This window comes from Uranotaenia lowii, chromosome 3 (genome assembly GCF_029784155.1).
Source record: "Uranotaenia lowii strain MFRU-FL chromosome 3, ASM2978415v1, whole genome shotgun sequence".
Taxonomy (NCBI): Eukaryota; Metazoa; Arthropoda; class Insecta; order Diptera; family Culicidae; genus Uranotaenia; species Uranotaenia lowii.
In genome coordinates, this window is record NC_073693.1 from 253447925 (window position 1) to 253471063 (window position 23139).

At 41.9% G+C, this 23139-nt stretch overlaps 1 protein-coding gene across 1 annotated transcript in view; it reads right to left on the bottom strand.

Moving 5' to 3' along the window:
- Positions 1-3104: 3104 nt before the first annotated feature.
- Positions 3105-23139, bottom strand: part of LOC129758082 (monocarboxylate transporter 7) — a 43651-nt gene continuing 23616 nt past the window's right edge. Inside the window, exons 2-5 of the mRNA XM_055755524.1 lie at positions 21587-22197; positions 19707-19851; positions 19234-19354; positions 3105-3477 (exon numbers count right to left, since the gene is read on the bottom strand). Of these exons, the coding sequence (XP_055611499.1) occupies positions 3165-3477; positions 19234-19354; positions 19707-19851; positions 21587-22197 (1190 nt within the window). The 3' untranslated portion in view covers positions 3105-3164. The remainder of the gene's footprint in view (positions 3478-19233; positions 19355-19706; positions 19852-21586; positions 22198-23139) is intronic.

Genomic DNA, 23139 nt, shown 5'->3' on the forward strand with positions numbered 1-23139 from the left:
TCTGCTATTAATTCACCGGATCCAGCGTCGTTGTTCGAGACAAATTCAGATTTGAACTTAAATGCCACTGATTCGGTCGACATTTCAACAACTGCAGAGTATAATTTTATAAACGAAACAACCGTTCAAAACGATACAAACAATGGAAACAATGGAACAGATTACTCGGCTATTACTTTAGAAAGCACCGATATATGTTCAAACAATGAAACTTGTAAAGGGGAGAATTTCACGATCCTGGAAAACGTAACTAGCCTAACTACACTTGAAGGAACATCAGAGCTAACAACAGAGCTTACAAGTGTTACAACCGCTTCCTCTGGATTCTTCTTTCGATTCCAAATCACTACAGCTCCCCCTGAAACGGGAGGAGTGATGAATCTATTTGGTTTGGTGAATTCGGCACCGTTGCCACCGGGATTTCAAAACTCGCCTATTTACAGTGGACCACCAGCGCGTCCTGTTGTCTATGCTTCGGATAGTGGTTATAAGGCCATTCAAATGGCCAGTGGAGCTTTGTCAAGATCTCGAAAGCTGCCGCCCATGACCACAGATTTACAGAATCCGGAAACTAAGCCCAATTCCTCGGCTATAGACAGTGGCATATCAACGCGTGCTGTTTTCTATTCAATGGGTAGCGCTTATAAACCTGTTATGATAGCCGGGGGAGGTATGTCAAGATCTTTGAAGCAACCATCAATGAGCATTGACTTGCCAAAACCAGATTCTAAACCTGATTCTCAGGGTGACCAGTTTGGAGACAAATTTAATTACGTTCCGAAAATGGTCAATAACATTCCAGGGCTACTTACTAGAAGCCTTAAACATTCACGTCTAATTCCTACCATTGAAGATTCTACAACGGGATATTCCCTCTTGAGTGCACCACTACCAAAGAGGAATATTGGAAATAACGAAGCCTCTGAAGATCAAAGTGCCGTGAAACCGAGCGCTGCCCCGCTAGCCAAAACGACATCGAATCAAATTCAAGCCCGCAAAGCTGCTACACCAAGAACAACTGCTGGGACCAAGCGACGCCTGAAAGTGACCAAGAAAAAATCCACATTCCGGAAACAAGCCAAACCCTCCCGACAACTTCGTCGGAAGGCTCTAAAAACTAAGAAGGTTAAAACTGTCCGACGTATTAGCAAGGTACCGAGAAAGAAGCGCACCTCAACTACCGCTGGGAGCTCAAAGTTTCGTTCTGTTTCCAGAAAGGCTACCACCAACAAGGTCAAGCTGGTACGAAAAGCTCGAAAGGCACATCCACTCGGAGGAACGACGAGGAGACCAAAGAAAATTAAACTGATGCGCAAGAAAAAGGGCAGCTCAGTAGGGACCACCCCAAGCAAACGAAATGATGGGCACAAGCGAGGAAGAAAGGTCGTGAAAAAATTACTAAAGAAACGCAAAGTTGGCACTTCTACTACGGAAGTTTCTACACAATAATAAATGTTTCACAAGAATAGCAGTGTTTTATAAATACACAGAGTGACAATAAAGTTCTAGATTTGTTTTAACGAGTCGTAGCTTCCTTACATAAAATAAAATCGAATCAACCAAACAATAATGTTAAATTTTTTCTATCTGATTAAAACGAAAAAATACAAAAGTAGCTCAAAATATCCTCCTTGGATGTCTTTACATTTTTTCAGTAAGTGAAATATTCATTCGACGATGTTTGGTACTAAAACGGGTTCGGGAAACTACTTGATCCCAAAAAGTATTTAACAATAAATGTTAACAAACATGTCAGAAAATTGGTTCGCCTTCGGGGTAACTTAGTCCTTCTCACTTAGATTGCAAATATTCTGCTAGGGATAATGAGTCTTCAAACCACAGGGAAATTGCTCAAGTTTCACGAAATTCGAACGAAACTTCTTCCGAATTTCGTAAAACATCATTTCTCCTGATATTTAGGGTGAAATTTTACGAGTGCAGAAGAGTAAGTAGCAAAGATTATACTGACTAGCATTAGGAAGTTTTATTATGGTTTTATTATGGCATTTTTTGTGCAGCTCGTTTTATGACGGTTTTATTATGGTCATGCAATATGATTATATTCTACCATGTTTTCAGATAGTTTTGAAAATGCTAAAATGCTTTTATTAAACATGCTGTTCTAGTTGTTTCGAAAGAGTTATGAATGCTCTGTTTAAAATACAATAAAACACAAACTTAGAAGTTTGCTCCAAGGTTTTTTTTTACATTATTATAATAGCACTCAGAGCTTGATTAATCAACAACCATAAAGCTTAGTGACAGTTCTCGATCAAGATGTCAAAACAGGACACGCTCAGGTTAGACAGCACATATTGGAATCGGAATTCCCATTGATACACATTTTTAATATGTTATTTGTGTTGTTTTTGAGTTAAAATAAAAAAAATATTTGAGAATCTTCGAAAACTTCAAATTACCAGAAGTTGAATGAATATCTCCACAATATGAGTATTGAGTGAAAGGGCCCAATATTAGGAAAAAAAAATCTGTTGCATGACGCCATCATAAATCCAAGATTTCTATTTTCAAAGTTGTAAATTCTTGAAAACATCTTGAAACCTTCAGAATACGGTTATTAGGTGAAAGTGATAAACGAGTAGAAGTCGAATTTCGTTGTCCGTCGCCATCTTGAATTTCTAGATGGCGGCTTCCGCTGAACATTAAAATGTTTTAAATGACTTAAAATCGCATGACACCCTAACAATACTGGTATTGGGTGAAAGGGCTAAACGAGTAGAAGAAAAAATTTACTATCTGACGTCATCTTGAAATCTAAGATGGCGGCTTTCACCTAACTTTAAATGAAAAAAATTGCATTCAACTGGCACTATGTGGCTAAACTATAAAAAGTCGATTTTTTCCTTTCTGGCGCCACCTTGAAATCCAAGTTGGCGGCTTTCATTGAACTTTAAAATGCTGTGAAACGCCACCAAGCACAAATGTTGCGAATCCTGAAAGAATGCCATAAAGTCGTAAATTTCGGGGAAATAAAATAAATTCTTGGATAAAACATATTACAAGCAAATTTTCCAAATAAATTCCAACAAAAATCTGGACCATAAAACTTAATGGATGTCATCATACATAATAGGAGCTGTCACTAAAAGTTGAATCAGAAACACACACATACACCGCTACTGTAGCTATATCATCACTTTACTTCACTTCCGTCCATCACCTGCCGCAGAGTCAATCGGTTCCAGAACAATGTCCACTCGTGGGATACCCTCCAGGTCCGGGTCGCCTCCGTTGCTTTCCAGCCCTCCGAGCGCCCGAGAATGGGCCTTTTCCTTCAGCCGCAGATAGACGATCTCAAACAGCCACGGCACGACGCACAGCGCCATGAACAGCGTCAGGCAGTGGAACGAAATCGTATAGCTTCCGGTCACGTCACGGATGTAGCCAACGATGGGACCGACTGCGAAAGTGATGTTCCCTTGTAGGAACATAAATAACCCGTAACCGGAAGGAAATCTGCGAAATCAGAGCAAGAACGCATGAATGATAGAGATGGAGATTGGTTCTACATGTTGTAGGTAGGGTTATGTATGCTTGAAATGTACACATGGAAGAGTGAGAGAGAGAAAAAAAATGCGAAATGCGTATCATTCCGGAGCAGGAAAATGAAGCCCATCAATCAGATTTATGCATAAAGGCAGGGGCTCTAGAATTTATGGCCATTTGTTTTTCTTTTCGATACTAGCGTGCCCGAGCCTATCGAGCCTGATATAATAAACGTTCTCGGAAACCGTATGCTTCACTTAGCTGTTTCAATTCTACTAGAAGTAATTTTGAAAAAGTTCATTGCTTTTACAATCAGGAGCAGTGCAGCTCATAAAATGATTCAAATAGTTTGTAAATAAGCTAGACACATTTTTGAATAATATCAAAGCTGATTCTAGTACAGCTCTATAACTAACTATCCTGTTTTTATCATTTGTTTTAATAGCAAAATTATTCGTAATGTTCTATTCTCAGTAGTTTACGATATTATGGAAAACTTTTTCCAAAACCGATGAAACCGGGATTGAGGGTTCATTCAAATACAAACAACGAAATGATGGTCAAGATTTATCTGAAGAAAAAAAAAACATAAACATACCTACTTAAAAACTGTATCGAAAAGTCATTAGCAACTTTTAAATTAGTTAACCTGGTTCCAGTCAGCCCCAGTAGAATGCTTAAGCAATCACTCATATCGTAACGCTTTTCGGGCCAGTCTGCGAGCTATTTGTACCTGTGGACTGCGGTCAAGTATTTGTATTTTGTATTTTGTCACCGCTGCTTTTTCTCATCGTTATGGATGAGATCTAGACTGGATCGATTGACAGTAGACCAAACCGAGGATTGCCGTGGAATCCTTCAATCATGGAGCAACTGAACGACCTTGACCTGGCAGACGATATTGTTTTGCTCGCCCAAACACAACAAAACATGCAGAGCAAACCCGACGACCTCACCGAAAGCTCCAAGGCAGCAGGTCTCAAAATCAATGTCGGAAAGACCAAATCGATGGAAATCAACACAGAAAATCGTTCCAATTTCGTGGTAGCTGGACAACAGGTTGAGACAGTGGAGTGCTTCCGGTATCTTGGTAGCCAGATTACGCCTGATGGTGGTACCAAGAAGGACATCGAAACCCGAATCAGAAAAACCCGATTTGCGTTTGCGAGTCTCCTAAACATCTGGCGCTCACGCCTGATCTCTCTACTAACTAAGATCCGAATCTTCAACTCAAACGTCAAATCCGTATTGCTGTACGGGTGTGAAACTTGGTGCACATATGCGGTGACGACGCGAAAACTGCAAGTTTTTGTGAATCGTTGCCTGCGGAACATCATCCGCGCTTGGTGGCCTGGCAACTGCATCTCAAACGTTGAACTTCATCGCCGGTGTCATCAAAAGGCGCTAGAAATCGAGATTCGAGAACGTAAGTGGAGATGGATTGGGCACACGCTGCGAAGAGATGAAAACGAGATTTGCAGAGAGGCGCTTGACTGGAATCCAGAAGGCAACGAAGAAGAAGCAGGCCCAAAAGCTCGTGGCGGCGAAGTCTAGCCGCTGAAATCCGCACAGTTGACGAGAACCTTGGCTGGCAGCAAGTGAAGACGCTGGCTCCAGTTCGCCAGCAATGGAGATCTTTTATCTCAGCCCTATGCGTCAGTCAATCGACGCCGGACCCTTAGGTAGGTAGGTACTGCGGTCAAGTATTTTCTTTACAAAAGGTACAATAAATGCTCAAGTTTAAAAAGATGAATGCTTGAAAAAAGTGGGCTGCCCCTCAATAAAAAGCATCAGTATCCTCCTCTCTTTTGACTGGATTTGGCATCTGCACATAACGTCAAGCAAATACTGCAGTGGCCTCATGAAGACGTAATTCGGACTATGAACATGGAACATCTATTGGAAACCGACTCCATTTGGTGAAGGTGTAATGCTGAACCGTTCCGATGTTCCTGTAAGGCTGGCGGGTCGTCAAGTCACGTAAGTCCCAAACGGTAGCCTGTGGGGCACCAGGACACACACTACAGTATTCCAGTCCATGCTGCGCTAAGCAGCTCACTGGCGCACCGTATACTTACCTCGCTACTCGTGGGATTAATCATGGACATAAATACAAAAAATTAAAACGGAGGAATGAGAATAAGGCGGAGAAGGCGCTCGCCGGTTAGGGAACTCGCCGAGCCGGTGAGGACGCCTGTAGACAGTGGAGAGAGCGAAGACCCCTTCGCTCAAACCCAGCAGGCAGTAGAGGAACTCCTAAGCTCCCTGGAGCTTCAGGACTCTGAGACTCCTGCTGAACTAGCGGTGGCTATGGCGGGCATACAGGACCGTGTGGATTATGTTAGAAAGAAGTCTAACATCCACAAGGAAAACTGGGAGAAACTCATCAACGTAAAGGCGATATTCGTTAAGGCGAACCGAGCTAGAGAGCTTGGAAGTTGGTGTCCCTCAAGGCAGCAACACAGGACCCTTAATGTTCTTACTTTACATCAATGATCTCAGCAAATTACCGCTGCGTGGTATACCTCGTCTATTTGCTGATGATACAGCCTTATTTTATCCTGAAAACTGCCCAAATGCTGTTATAACCAACATGGAAGAAGATTTAAAACTCCTTCACAAATATTTTTCAGCTAACCACCTGACCCTCAATCTTGCTAAAACGAAGTACATGATTTTTCATTCTCCAAGGAAAAAAATCGAACTTAATTGCGATCTCAATCTATCCAATACAACTATAGAGAGGGTTACCAACTTCAAATATCTTGGAATAATTCTAGACGAAACTCTGTCATGGCTCTGCCACATTGATCAACTACATAAAAAAATTTCATCCCTGAGCGGAGTCTTATGGAGGGTGAAAGCTTTTGTTCCACGTCATATTTTACTTAAATTTTATTTTGCTTTTGTACACTCCCGTTTATATTATTTAATAGCTGTATGGGGCAGAGCGTCGTTATCCCTTGTTTCTCGTCTACAAACCCTTCAAAACCATTGTCTGAAAACCATATTCAATTTTCCCTTTCTCTATCCAACCAATTTAATTTATTCTAATCGCTCTCATAATGTATTACCTCTCTCAATACTTTGTGATCTTCAAACTATAACCTATGTTTTTGATAATTTAAACTCTTCAAACAATAATCAAAACTTAAGATTCAATGCGGGTTTGCGATATCACAATACTTGTCAATCTCACCATTTGATGCGCAGTACAAGTTCAACAAGCTTTGGCCAACGTCGAATTTCCTTCATTGGTCCAACCAAATTCAACAGCCTTCCTGAAGAAATTAAAAACAGTTCCAACAGAAATATTTTTAAGACCAAACTTATGCAGTACTTCAAAGATAACCTAAACCGATGATCAACCAACCACTTATTTCAGTCCTTTTTTTTAGTTTTCTTAGCGATAAATTTAATTTTTAATTATGTAGTTTTAGTTGTACTCTTAGTAACTCTTTATATTAATAATTCTTTTAACTCTTAGTTTTTTTCATTAAATAAATAATGGATCTCTTAAAAGGAATTTCTTCCACTGAGATTCATTTCAACAAATATTGTTATATTCCCTCTTACATTTCCTCGCATTAAATAATCACTTTGAAAGTTCTCAGCATTATTAAAACTTTGCTCGCGTTTTCAAGTACATATTAAGTTTTTTTCTTGTTTTGCTGCCAGACATGCTGAGAACAGTTAGCGTCCATTACCAGGGGGCTAAAATCGAGTTTTTTGGTGTGGGGGAGTGTGGTGGGCCGCTTAGAAAAAAAAACCGAGCGGTGGTGAGCCTGCTCACCGCACCGGAGTGCCGGAAGAATGATCCCTCTGCGGGCAGATACCATTCGACCAAAGAAGGTCAGCGTCTGCGTGCAGACGGATGACGAAGAGGAGTTTGCTGGAAATGGCAAGAGAAAGAGAGGGTCTCCAGGAGAGACGAGACCAGGAGCCCTGAAAAAACGTGCCCGGGATCCTAAGGTCCGGCAGGATCCGGGCGAAAAAGAGGGAAAGGCCAAGTCTCGATGCGCCAACCGGGTGGCAGACGGTTGAACGCAAAAGGAAAAAGGCCACGGAGGCCAAAGCTTAACCCATGCCCAAACCCAAAACCCAAACTGGTCAGGGACTAGTGGGAGGCGTTCTTGGTGAAGGCACCGGAAGGTACCTACGCCGATGTCCTTCGTCAGATGAGGACGAGCGATAGGCTGGTGGTCCTAGGAGGGGATGTCAGGAGAATCCGCTGAACACGTTTCCGGCGATATGATCCTTGTAAGATCGTGTGTAAGATCGGAACAGACCTGATTTCGGTCAAGATGCGGGAAGGGCCTCCCAAATCCGGGACACAGGTGGCGTTCGTTAAGCTTCCGGTTGCGGCAGCAAACGCAGCACTCAAGTGTGGGTTGGGGTGGTCTATCTGCCAGATAGTCATCTCCCAGCAACCGGAAAGGTGTTTCTGGTGTGTCGAGTACGGGCACAAATCATTTGCCTACAAGGGCACTGATAGGAGTGGCTTGTGTTGGCGGTGAGGTGAAGCCGGCTATCAGGCGGCTAGTTGAGCCAACGATGCAAAATGTCTCCACTGCGGTGGAGGACACAGACAAGACCTTCTCCGCAGTCGAATTTCTAGGGGGAAGAGTATTCTCGTCGCGTAGTACTCTCGGGTAGAGTGGTCTCACGTCACCGTCGGATGAGCCACTTGAGTCGGGTAGGATGACATCACCGTCGGGATTCATCTGAGTCGCAAGTATTAAAGACCCGTACGTGTTCTGTGACAGACTCGAGTCTAGGATAAGCTGCTTTCGATTCGGCACACGGCGAGCAAACAGCCTAGGGCTGTTAGGTTCGTCGCGAACGTTGTGTAGGATACCTCCACCGCCGCAGCAGTTACCGGGATTGGATCGGACAAGACACCGTCGTGCAAGACTTTGCACGAAAATGCCTCGTACTGTACGATGAGATGAACTAGTTTCTCTGGGACTCCTCGTCGCCTTAGAGCAGCCCAGATGTTTTCATGGTTAAGTCGGTTGATTGCTTTTTCGAAATCAACGAACACCAGCAGAAGAGAGTCCTGGAATTCTTTGATTTGTTCCAGTATGATTCGTAGCGTTGTGATGTGGTCCACACATGATCGTCGGATCGGAATCCAGCTTGTTGCCGTCTGAGTGTAGCGTCGATTTTCTCCTGGATCCTGTTCAGGATCACTTTGCAGAGTACTATGACAGTTTTACAGATCAACGTTATGCCTCGCCAGTTACCGCACTCGGTCAGGTCTCCTTTCTTCGGGAATACAGTCGGCCGGGAATTTTGCAGTATCCAAAATGTCAGCGAAAAGACGGTGCAACATTTGTGCTGACAAGGCAGGGTTAGCTTTCAGCATTTCAGCAGGAATGCAATCGATTCCAGAAGCTTTGATTGATTTCATGTCTTTGATTGCCGCTGCAGGTTCGGTTGGCCTTCGCTATTCGTGACTCGGAAGAGTTTTTTCGAAGTGCTCAGTCCATCGTTTGAGCTGATCTGGTTGATCGGTCAATAACCGATCGAGTTAGTGCTCGACTTCCGAACAGTGCGGTCGATTTTTCGGTTTAGCTATTCGGGAAGTACTCACGGACTATACAAAGTTTAATTTTACCCTCGTACGATTGGTGTCACGTGTGACCCCTGATCGTAGCGATGGGTCGCCGCGAAAATACGTTTCGCATCGACTATTCTCAGGCGCCAAAAGCGCCTTCTTTTGCCGAAATACATGACTTTATTGGCGATCAACTTGGATTGACTCGCGAAAACGTTCTTGAAATTCAACCCAACCGGCGGCAAGCATGTGTGTACGTTGAGGTCACTGACCTCGAGCTTGCACAGCATATTGTCGACGACCACGACAATAAACACGAAATCGTCGTGGACAACAAGGCCTTCAAAGTCCGAATCATCTTGGAGGATGGGGCCGTAGAGGTGAGAATTTTCGACTTGACGAAAGTTGTCACCAACACGCGAGTGTCTGAATTTCTCAGTTCTTACGGAGAGGTATTATCCGTGCGCAATGTTCTATGGGACGAGAAACTCCGCTTTGGTGGAATACCAACAGGAGTTCGCTCGGCCCGAGTAATAATCTCAAAAAACATACCATCAACCGTCATTATTGACGGACAATCCACGGGGGTCAGCTACAAGGGTCAGCGGAAAACCTGTGTGTACTGCGAAGAATACTCTCACGCAGGCATTCCCTGTGTCCAGAACAAAAAGCTTCTGGTGCAGAAACTAACAGCTCTATCGTACGCGAACGTTGCTAAGCTTTCGTCGCAGCCCAAACCAAATCCAAAGGTCATCAGTGTACCAAACACAACTACAGCCACTACTCCAGGTGCTGTTGGAGAGCAGCCAACGGGAGCTGCAACACAAAACCCACCAACCCTCGGAGAACCGAAGGTAACTAAACACAGACCCACACCATCTTCAACACTACCCCTCAAATCCACAGAACAAATGTCTATTCCTCCGAAAACAACTGCTGCCAAAACTGCCTCAAACCTGTCTAATGATGATGAGACTGATGACTCCTCTGCACCAAGCACCAACCGCACACGTCTGCGTGAACGTCTACCAACCAAAAAGGTGAAACACACTGTAACCGTTGTGTCGGATCAAGATGAAGAAATGCAATAAATATGGATTTTGTAAGTTGTAATATAGCAACCATTAATATAAACACGATCACCAACACCGCAAAAATAGAAGCTTTACGTACCTTTATGCGATCTATGAATCTTGATATTGTTTTCCTCCAAGAAGTGGAAAACGACCAACTTTTCTTGCCAGGCTACAACGTTGTTGCTAATGTGGATATAACTCGTAGAGGAACAGCAATCGCTCTCAAAAACCATATACGTTACACACACGTTGAAAAAAGTTTGGACGGTCGACTTGTTGCACTCAGAATACACGATACGACGCTCTGCAATGTGTATGCACCCTCGGGTACTGCATTGAGAGCCGAAAGAGAACGTTTCTTTAACACTACGTTAGCTTACTATCTCCGACATAGCACTGAACACATCATCCTGGGAGGAGACTTTAATAGCGTTCTTCGCCAATGTGATGCCACGGGATACAACACAAGTCCCGCACTACAAAACACTATTCGACAAATACATTTGCAAGATGTATGGCTGCAACTACGACCTCGGGATCTAGAGTATACCTACATTACACAAAACTCTTCATCTAGGCTTGACAGAATCTACACAAGTATAGGGCTACGTGCCCAGCTGAGATCCATCGAAACTCATGTATTTTGTTTCTCAGACCACAAAGCTCTCACTGCAAGAATATGTCTCCCTATCCCGGATCAAACAAATGGCTCTGGTTACTGGTCCCTACGGCCCCACCTCCTAACCCCCGAAAACACCGAAGAACTGCAAATTTCCTGGCAATACTGGACACGACAACGACGAGCTTATGCGTCGTGGATAGAATGGTGGATCGCATATGCTAAACCGAAAATTAAATCCTTCTTCAAGTGGAAGTCTAAAATCGCACTGCAAAAGTTTCACCGAGAACAACAACAGCTTTACGCGCAACTGAAACGAGCTTACGATGGATACTACCAGAACCCGAGCATGATACAAACCATTAATCGCCTGAAAGGAGAGATGCTGGCGCATCAGCGCCGCTTTACAAGTGTTTTTGTGAGAATCAGAGGTGCAAATGAACGTTCAGCGCAAACGTCGTCGAGAAAAAGTCGCAAGCTGATTATTTCTTGAAAAGGTTAAGATCAGCTACGACGCCTAACTTGTGGTTGGAAAAAATGAACGCATCGCAACGACGCTGTGGCACGATTGGTTCAAATGACTGCATCTCTTAAGTTCATTCCGATGCTTTGCGAACAGTTCGCCTACTGATTTTAAGGCGACGTCAACCGAAGGATCCGTTCGTTTGAATTTATCGGGGATAAGTTCAAACGACCTTATCGAGATAGGGTCACTTTTGAACGTTCAATTGAATGTTCGTCTGATGCGTTCGGCAGCCTAAGGCAAGACGCCGAGCCGTGTTTGGATGGGATGGATTATTGATATGGTGCATTGCTTGCATTGCTTGTTCGGTCGTCGCTCGACGATAGAGGGTGTCGGGTGTCTTGTAGCGCGCGGACGACTTGGTAAAGAGAATGAGGCGCAGCTACAGTTTCATTTAACGGTGCAATTTTACTGAATAAAATACAAACCGCCCAACTACGGTAAGGCTTGTAAGAGATTGTTTATTCTTTTTCATTCCATGTTAGGTTCAGAACTGAAGCAAACCGTCAATACATGCGAAATTTAATTCAAATTTTCAGATTTTAGATTCAGATTTCAGATTCAGATTTCAGATTCAGATTCAGATTTCAAATTCAGATTTCAGATTCAGATTTCAGATTCAGATTTCAGATTCAGATTTCAGATTCAGATTTCAGATTCAGATTTCAGATTCAGATTTCAGATTCAGATTTCAGATTCAGATTTCAGATTCAGATTTCAGATTCAGATTTCAGATTCAGATTTCAGATTCAGATTTCAGATTCAGATTTCAGATTTCAGATTTCAGATTCAGATTTCAGATTCAGATTTCAGATTCAGATTTCAGATTCAGATTTCAGATTCAGATTTCAGATTCAGATTTCAGATTCAGATTCAGATTTCAGATTCAGATTTCAGATTCAGATTTCAGATTCAGATTTCAGATTCAGATTCAGATTTCTGATTCCGATTTCAGATTCAGATTTCAGATTCAGATTTCAGATTCAGATTCAGATTTCTGATTCCGATTTCAGATTCCGATTTCAGATTCAGATTTCAGATTCAGATTTCAGATTCAGATTTCAGATTCAGATTTCAGATTCAGATTTCAGATTTCAGATTTCAGATTTCAGATTCAGATTTCAGATTTAGATTTCAAATTCAGATTTCAGATTCAGATTTCAGATTCAGATTTCAGATTCAGATTTCAGATTCAGATTTCAGATTCAGATTTCAGATTCAGATTTCAGATTCAGATTTCAGATTCAGATTTCAGATTCAGATTTCAGATTCAGATTTCAGATTCAGATTTCAGATTCAGATTTCAGATTCAGATTTCAGATTCAGATTTCAGATTCAGATTTCAGATTCAGATTTCAGATTCAGATTTCAGATTCAGATTTCAGATTCAGATTTCAGATTCAGATTTCAGATTCAGATTTCAGATTCAGATTTAAGATTCAGATTTCAGATTCAGATTTCAGATTCAGATTTCAGATTCAGATTCAGATTTCTGATTCTGATTTCAGATTCCGATTTCAGATCCAGATTTCAGATTCAGATTCAGATTCAGATTTCAGATTCAGTTTTCTGATTCAGATTTCAGATTCAGATTTCAGATTCAGATTTCAGATTCAGATTTCAGATTCAGATTTCAGATTCAGATTTCAAATTCAGATTTTAGATTCAGATTTCAGATTCAGATTTCAGATTCAGATTTCAGATTCAGATTTCAGATTCAGATTTCAGATTCAGATTTCAGATTCAGATTTCAGATTCAGATTTCAGATTCAGATTTCAGATTCAGATTTCAGATTCAGATTTCAGATTCAGATTTCAGATTCAGATTTCAGATTCAGATTTCAGATTCAGATTTCAGATTCAGATTTCAGATTCAGATTTCAGATTCAGATTTCAGATTCAGATTTCAGATGCAGATTTCAGATTCATATTTTGATGCAGATTTCAAATTTCAGATCCTGATTCAGATATCAGATTCCGATTTCATATTAAGCATTCAGTTTTAGAATTAAGGTTAAGATTTTGGGTTAAGATTTTATATTCATATTTGAGGCCCTTGGAGCCAAAGGGGTATAAGTGCAAAATGGAAAAAAATCGAGTTAACCATCGAGAACAAATCTTCGACTATCAAACATCATATGCTGTTTTAATCACAATTTTATTTCGCTATTTTCTCATGTTTTGATATTGTTGAAAAAATCCTGCTTACTGAAAATTACTTTTCGTTTGGAGCCAAAGGGGTATAAGTGTAGACCCCTTTGCTACCAAGTAATTTACTTATACGGTATAAGTTATACCCCTTTGCCACCAACCCAAACGTCATTTCCATTTAAAGTGTTCATTCCATCGGGACGAAAAAAATATGGAATTTAATTGGCATTTGAAAAGTAAATCATGTTTGAAAATTTACCACCAACACTTAATCATTTCATTACATTTAGTGATAGTTCTGGTGAACAAAATATTACCAAATTTTTCATTTTTCTATTCTAACCCCAATAAATGAATTCCAAATTTCTGATTTCGGGTCTTAATCAAATGGTGTACGCCATGAATTTGGGACTCAATATATTTAATCATCAACTCATTAACTCATATATGTTAAACATCAACTCATACATATATGTAAAACATCAACTCATAATGAGCGGAAGTCCATTTCCAATCTGAAATCTGAATCTGAAATCTGAATCTGAATCTGAAATCTGAATCTGAAATCTGAATCTGAAATCTGAATCTGAAATCTGAATCTGAAATCTGAATCTGAAATCTGAATCTGAAATCTGAATCTGAAATCTGAATCTGAAATCTGAATCTGAAATCTGAATCTGAAATCTGAATCTGAAATCTGAATCTGAAATCTGAATCTAAAATCTGAAATCTGAAATCTGAAAATTTGAATTAAATTTCGCATGTATTGACGGTTTGCTTCAGTTCTGAACCTAACATGGAATGAAAAAGAATAAACAATCTCTTACAAGCCTTACCGTAGTTGGGCGGTTTGTATTTTATTCAGTAAAATTGCACCGTTAAATGAAACTGTAGCTGCGCCTCATTCTCTTTACCAAGTCGTCCGCGCGCTACAAGACACCCGACACCCTCTATCGTCGAGCGACGACCGAACAAGCAATGCAAGCAATGCACCATATCAATAATCCATCCCATCCAAACACGGTTCGGCGTCTTGCCTTAGGCTGCCGAACGCATCAGACGAACATTCAATTGAACGTTCAAAAGTGACCCTATCTCGATAAGGTCGTTTGAACTTATCCCCGACAAATTCAAACGAACGGATCCTTCGGTTGACGTCGCCTTAAAATCAGTAGGCGAACTGTTCGCAAAGCGTCGGAATGAACTTAAGAGATGCAGTCATTTGAACCAATCGTGCCACAGCGTCGTTGCGATGCGTTCATTTGCAATCAAAAGTCGGCGTGCTATGTTCGCAAGCCGACGCTTCCGAAGATAAAGTTATGGCGTATTTTTTTTTGATTCCGGATTTGGCTCTGGAACCGTCAGAATAGAAAAACGAGTTTCGGGTTTCGAGTTATTCCATACGTAGGTGTGCGTGAGAACGAGCGCAATGTTTACATGCAGCTGTCATTTTGTTCTCCCTTCTGGATTTCTTCATTCAGTTCTTCACATCCGGATTGCCGTTTTTCGTGTCCGGATTGCACTGGACTGCATATAGTACGATTTTCCTTGGCTGAGAGGTTCAAAATCTTGGCAATAATCATTTGCCCGTTCATTATTTCAACTGTTTGTTTTCAGCCAAAAACAGCTGTTTAATGTTTTGACAACAACGTTGAGTGTATTGGTGGACTTCTCGCAAAACTGACTTTTTTCTCAGGGCGACTCCGTCCCTTTTTCGAGCGAACCTAGGTTGCCTCTCGAGCAATAAATGAGCACGATGACAGCAGTTAGAGCGAACCTAGGTTGCCTCTAGTTTGCCTCCAGGAGTAAAAAAATACGGTATTAGTTTGATCTGGTCGGGAAAAAGTCGAACGCTGCATGCAAAATGATGCGATGCTTTGCACCTCTGGTGAGAATAAATGAGACTCATGTTGGTGGAGAGCCGATTTCAACCTTCCAACTGGGAGAGCGAAGAAGAAAGAAAACAGTGATAGTGAAACTAAAAAACGAACGAGACGAAATGATGAATGACCCCGTAGAAATCCGACAGCATATGGTACGACACTTTTCGAATTTGTATGAGCGAAGTGAAGTGAATTCGGTTGAGAACACTGTTTTCCGATGTGATCAGATTATTCCAGATAGTGATGAAACCAATCAGGCCTGTATGAATGAAATTGTTACCTCCGAGATATATTCCGCAATAAAGACAAGCCAATCCAGGAAATGTCCTGGACCAGACGGAATTCCTAAAGAATTTTATTTGTGCTGTTTCGACATAATACACCGTGAGTTAAACCTAGTTTTGAACGAAGCCCTTGCCAAAAACATTCCAGAAGAATTCGTGGAAGGTGTTATTGTTTTGGTTAAAAAACGTGATACTGACAACACAGTTCAATCATACAGGCCTCTATCCATGCTCAACTATGATTACAAACTGCTATCGCGAGTGCTAAAAAAGAGACTGGATTGTGTTCTCCGAGCACACAATATCTTAACTGCTTCTCAAAAATGCTCAAACGGTGACCACAACATCTTTCAAGCTACACTCTCATTAAAAGATCGAATTGCGTATTTGAACACTACACGACAACACGGTAAAATGATCTCGTTCGATCTAAAAAGTGCCTTCGACTGTGTAGACTACTCATACTTGTTTCGTACCATGTGCTCTCTCGGTTTAAATCGGGATCTTGTCGAACTGCTGACCTGTATTGCTGAACGATCGAAATCACGACTACTGATCAACGGACACCTCTCTGCATCATTCCCAATAAATCGATCCGTGCGACAAGGAGATCCTCTCTCGATGCACCTCTTTGTGCTATACCTGCATCCGCTGCTCCGAGAACTTGAACGTGTTTGTGGAAGAAACTTGGTCGTTGCCTATGCCGACGATATTAGCGTGATTGTAACCAGCGCAGACGAGATTAATGCAATCAAACAGCTGTTCGATGCATTCGGTAGGGTATCTGGTGCCGAATTGAACACTCAGAAAACTACCTCAATCGACGTGGGTTTTATAGATGGAAACAGAATTAACGTAAATTGGTTGAAAACTGAAAACACAATCAAAGTGCTAGGAGTTGTATTCGCCAATTCAATACGAACCATGATCCACATAAACTGGGACTCGATAGTTGCCAAGTTTGGTCAGCATCTTTGGCTCCACACAATGAGGCAGCTCACGATACACCAAAAAGTGACGCTTTTAAACACATTCGTTAGTTCAAAGATCTGGTACATGTCGGCAATTTTGCCTCCTTACTGTGTTCACATTTCCAAACTGACGAGCCTGATGGGATCATTCATATGGAAAGGGCACCCAACTCGAGTCCCCATCCAGCAGCTAGCGAGAAACATAGAAGACGGTGGCTTGAAACTACAGCTCCCAGGTACAAAGTGCAAGGCACTTTTGACAAATCGTCACATACAGGACATTAGTGCTATGCCATTCTATAGCACTTTCCTGAATACTAACAATATTCCAAGTGTTCCTGCCGATCTAATCTGTTTGAAAACTGTACTCCAAGTGTCAAGGCAGTTACCCGACAATATTCTTAGGGGTCCTACATCGGCAACTATACTGCAGTGGATGTTGCAAAACACAGACCGACCAAAAGTAGAAACAAACAGTCCAACTGTCAACTGGTCTCGCATATGGCGAAGTATAGCTTCTCGCCAACTCTCTCCGTTGCACAAACAACAGCTGTTCATCTTTATAAATGAGAAAACAGCTCATAAACAGCTCTCCTACCGAATGCAGAGAGTAAACGACGACATGTGCGACTTCTGTAGAGCTGCGACAGAAACAATTCAGCATAAATTTTCTGAGTGCCCGCGTGTCGATGCTGGATGGAGAAAAACGAAACAAAAAATAACGAGGATTACAGGGCAGCGACGTCTTTCATCCAACGATATCTTGCAACCAGTGCTGCCTAGACTGAGACTCAGTAGTAGAATACGAGTTCTGGAGTTAGTGGCGAAATATTTGGACTTTGTTAGCAAAAGTAACAGTACAATAGATGTAAATGAATTGGAATTTTACTTAGATCTACCAACAAACTAACGTAAAAATAATGTAAATACCACTTAGTCAAATAAACAAATTTTACAAAAAAAATAACTGATCTGCTCGGTCTTTTAGCGGCATTCTTGCATTAGTCCTTGCAACACTAAAGCGCCAAGAAATTTCATAAATTAATCGGATATATCCATTGGCGGCGGCTTTTACTCCCTCTTCGGCTAGGGAGTTTGTCCAGACTCTCTTGTCTCGTCTACAAGCTCGTTTAACTGCGACCATCCTCCAAGTTTCATCCAACATCCATCCACTTCTTCTTCCACAAACTTTACCGAGAGTACCGACGAGCCGTGATAAAGGCATCCTTGATTCCACACCACTGTTCTTCAACTGTTCCGTCTGTCGGCAATTTCGAGGCTCGGGAGTTAGCTGTTCAACGCCCTTTTCTCCTCCGCATTCTCCAACCGGTGTCGTATCGACACCCGACTTTCTCTTCGCGCCGTTGGACACGCGCAACTCTCATTCGTATCTCGCCAAGAACGAGGTGATGGTCAGATGCAATGTCTGCGCTTCGTTTGTTGCGGACATCAAGAAGGCTCCTTCTCCATTTTCGGCTGATGCAGATGTGGTCAATTTGATTTTATGTTCGGCCCTCTCAGGATACCCAAGTGACCTTATGTGCTGGTCGATGGGGGAAGAGCGATTCACCGATCACCATGTTGTTCTTGTCACAAAATTCTACAAACAGCTCTCCGTTTCGCTCATCTGTCCTAGGCCATGGCGCCCCATGATGCGCTCAAGGTCCTGATTGTCGGAGCCAATCTTTGCGTTGAAATCGCCCAAATGGATTTGAATGTCACCCTTCGGAATTTTCTCTACCACGTTGTTCAGTTGACTGTAAAACTGCTCTTTCTCCTGCAAATCGCTAACGTCAGTTGGCGCATAACACTGGACCATTGTAAGGTTTCTAACCCGTGTTCTTAATGTGGCTACGATTATTCTTTCGTTTATTGGTTCCCATCTGATGAAAGCCGCATGGGCCAGGGAGCTTAACTGGAAACCAACTCCTAGTTCCCGACTAGCGTGTTCTCCTCGTATGCCAGAGTAAAGCAGTACTTGCCCGGACTGTCTTGTGTTCTCCAGTGTTAGGCAAAAGAACATCGCTCAGTCCCAGAATTTCAAGCTTGAGGCGGCTAGCTTCTCTAGCAAGTTGAGCCAGCTTGCCTTGTTGGGCAAGGGTTAAAACGTTCCAACTATCCAATAAGATGAAAATCCGTGATAAAAAAAACATGCCAGTAGTGGCAAAGGCGATCATGTCATCTTTTGCGCAATGAGTTTTTGAGATCATGTTGGCATATAGTTAGATCCAATCGGCATTTAATTTTTACAACCTCTTTTATGGGTTTAGCATTCAACCAAAACAGATCATCAGATTATCTAGATATTAACAAATTTAAACTTACTTAAATTAAAAATCTATCGACCTTTGTTTCAAATAGCTCTTTTCCATCACAACAAAGAAATCGTGCCTCGATCAAAGAGAAAAAGAAATGGAAAAATAAATCAACGAATGTTGAAAAAAAGGAATGTAGAAAAAAAAGTATACAGTATATCAAAAGTTTTGATAAAATGTTAAAATCTGGCCATGTATCCTGTTCCTGTTAGCTGTGGTAGAAGCCGGTGCTGATTGATTTTATTTTCGGCTTATTGAAATTGATTCTGATACGGATATGAAAAAAATCCCTCGAAAAATGCCAAAATAAGAACTAGTGTTGCAAAATAATAATACATACGTACCTTTTCTGGGACAAGTACTCGGAAAACACAAGAGGCAGCGGAACATGGATCCAGGTTCGCAGGAACCCCATTATGGCCGTTATGATGGCCATCCCATAAAAATCGTACACGAACAAAAACGCTGCCAAAAAAGGAAGGAAAAAAGTCAAGTGAAATGCAATTCCAATTTTTTTAAATATAGGCCGTTATTTTTTGTTAATATCAATAGAACAAGCCAGACCAGAGGAAACAATCCTGTCGAATGGCTCGTTTCCGTTCCGAGGCACTCGTATGCACCACGAAATCTTCCGCTTTTTGGTTGTTCCATTCCCGCGCGTTCCGGAAGGCCATCAACCATTAACATATTGTTTCCTCGTGGCAGATATTGAAGCACTCATGCCTTTACTCCGCTCCCATATAGGAAAGGGAGGAAAACATCGAAAAAAAAAACCAGGAAAATAAACGGATTCCTCAATATGGGGAGAAGTAATTACCGAAACGTGCCAGAATGGTGAAGAGCGCCCCGGCTAGATACACGTAGCGGGCTTTAATGTTCAAACATGTGCTGGAAATGGCCAGGAAGACTCGCGACAACAGATCCGCCCCGGCGCCGATGGCAATGATTAGCGAAACGTCCGGCTGAAAGTAAACATGCCGCCGAGAGCGAGTGGGCCCAAGGCGCCATTTCGGAAAGACCGGAGATGCGATTAGTATGGTATGGTATGATGGCTGCCTGTTTAGTATTCAAAGCGGCGCGGATGTGAATTCATTGCTCGGCTACAAGGCTCTCATAATGCCCCGGATGCTGGATTATTGAGGGTGTTAGCGCAAAAGTAATGTTCGGTTGATTTTACAATTGCATCAAAATTTCTACATGGTTAAGTAATGGGGAGGAAGGGAAAATAAATGTTCAGGGCTTATAGTCTGTGTTTCCTAATTGATGTTTCAGACAGATAATATCTACTCTTGTTGTCAAGTTTCTGCCAAACTAAATGATACTTATGAATTCTGTTTCACATAGAATCTGGTCGCATCTTTTCATTTACTGCAGCGCCCCTAGTTGGCACATCGCAAATCTATTGACAGTGTTTTGATCTGGATGATTTGTTTATTTAGTGGTGAAAATTTCATCAAGATTGAAGCAGTCAGTCAAAAGTTATCGACGATGGAACGCGAAAGGCGAGAGAAAATTCTGTACACTCACGTAGAGAAACCGACGTGGTCAGGGGTAAAGATCGCGAAATTCCTTAAATATCCAGAATCGACTGTAAATTCGGTGCTGCAACGTTACCGGGAGACCCTTACGGTGGATCGAGCAAAACAAACCAGGCGTAAAAGTGGAACATATGACCGGAAGCAGCGAGCAAAGGTAATTCGATCAGTTCACAATTATCCTGGAATCTCCTTGCGTGATTTGGCAAAAAAGTTCAAGACTAACCACAGTGCTCGACGAATTTGTTTGCGAGAAGGCTTGCGGTCGTATCATGCAAGCAAACACCCCAACAGGACGCTGAAACAAAACCTGGTTGCCAAAACCAGGGCAAGGAAGTTGTACGAGAAAGTGTTGACCGAGTACAACGGATGCATTTTGATGGACGACGAAACTTACGTCAAAATGGATTTTGGACAAATACTCGGTGATAAATTTTACCTTGCGAAGCGTAAAAGAATGTTGCGGGTAGATTCAAGTTTGTTTTCGCAGATAAATTTGCTCATAAGTTGATAATTTGGCAAGGGATCTATAGTTGTGGGAAGAAGACTAAGATTTTCATCACTGGGGACACAATGAATGGAAATGTTTACACAGAAGAATGTCTCCAGAAGAGGGTTTTCCCATTCATTCGGTCCCACAAAGGTCCGGTGAAGTTGTGGCCGGACCTGGCAAGCTGCCACTACAGCCGGGATGTTGTTAAGTGGTTTAAGGAGAACAAGATCGATTTTGTGGAAAAAAGTATCAATCCACCAAACTGTCCGGATTTTCGTCTCATCGAGAAATATTGAGCAATAGTTAAGGGCAAGCTGAAGAAATGTTGCAGAACCATGAAAAAACCCGCTCAAATGGAAAAGTGGTGGAACAAGTAGCGAATTAGGTTACCAGCACTACTGTGCTTAAAATGATGGGTGGTATCACAAAAAAAGTTCGAAAATTCAGCCGAAAAGCTGACGAATGTTTTTCATGTATTTTTTTTTTCCTTAAAGTGCAATAAAAACCCTACAAAATATCATTTTTACTTATGTTGTACGTTATTTCTTTGCGGAGAAATTATCTATTTTATCCGACCAGATTCTTTGTGAAACAGACTTTAACACAAAATAACACGTTATCAGAACATAGAAAGTTCCCATACTTTTGAAAATGTCTCAAAATACTTACCCTATTGTATCCTATCATGAACAAATACATCGGCTGCAAGGTAAAGAACGCCAGATCTGAATAGAGAGCAAACGAGATCCCCAGCACGATGTTGACGTAGATAGGATCTTTGAGAAGCGTCAGGTCCAAAAAGTCCACCAAAACTTGCCACTTGGTGGCAGGCTTCGTGTCCCGTTCAGTTGAATCACTAACCACTACCGGACCGGACCAGTTGCCCAGCCCTGGGATGGAAGACGCCCGTCGGGATCCTTTTCCCTTCATCAGTTTGGAGGCGACACTTTCGGCAGACACCTTCATGAACTCTGGGGCCAAGGGTTTTTCCAGTAACGCCATCGGTTGTTCTTCCTGTTCGATCTTAACCCGCTTCATGTGCCATTCGACCGGATGCATCACCAACATGGCCACTAGGGTGTGGCTGTTGACCGCAGCCAACACGGCCATACAACCTCGGAACCCATAGGCTTCCATAGTTTTTTGAATGAAAATCGGATAGATCATGGTACCGAGGCCGATTAGGGTCTGTGAGATGCTCATCATTACCACCCGCTTTTGGACAAAATATGCGTTGAAGGTTGTGTAAGAAACGGGGATCATTAGTCCGAAGCCAGCTCCTGTTTAAATCGAAATAGAATTATTTGAAATTCATTATGAAGGTGTTTGCAAATAAACATGATTCGAATTTGTTCCGGTCGACTATACTTTACTATCTACAGAATCAAATCATGCGAAAAATTCCTTATCATTTAACCACGATTGATTTATTTCAGTAGAACTATCCAACCAAATAGGCTTACAACACACGACGATTTTCGAGTACCTTAGAGTCACTGTGAGATTTATCACTTTATTCCCGCAATCGATGTGGGTAAAGTGACAGAGGTTCATTTCTAGGCGAGTGACTGAGTGAACTCATGTGCCAAACTAGCTCGGTTTGTTTTGTATAGCTCGCGCTTCCGTATTTTAAAAATAGTTTTTTAATCAACAAGTGCGAATTTTGGCTCGAAAAAGACCACAATCCGATTTAACGGTATTAGCAAGTCGTCCAAGCCGGAGTTGAAACCGAGTTTTTTTTAAAATGGAATACAAACACATACAACACATGAAACTTAATGTTTCCTCGAAGAGATTTATTTTTACTTAACTCTAATCGTACATCTTCCGAGGATACGGTGGCTAGCTTCTTACAAATGCTAAAACCACCAACCCATAAAAGTGTACCAAGTATGCCTTGACCGGGATTCGATCTCATGACCGTTGGCATAGAAGATTTGAAGGCTGTTCTCTATGCCACGGCACGGGCTGCGGCACTAAAGTAATTAAGATATGTTTTTGAATGCAGCTTCTAAATGCGGTTTTCTCCTGTTCAATTTATTTGGTTCCTCACTAACCATAACTGTAGCAGCAAAATGTCACGCTGCTGGGGGGAACCTATTCATTCAACCGTTTTTGATTTGCGAATGGCAGCAGCACCCGCCGGATAAATAAATGCATGCATCAAGATGTAAGCAATTGAGTTGGACAGATTGCTCGCCATTGATTACCAAAACACACAA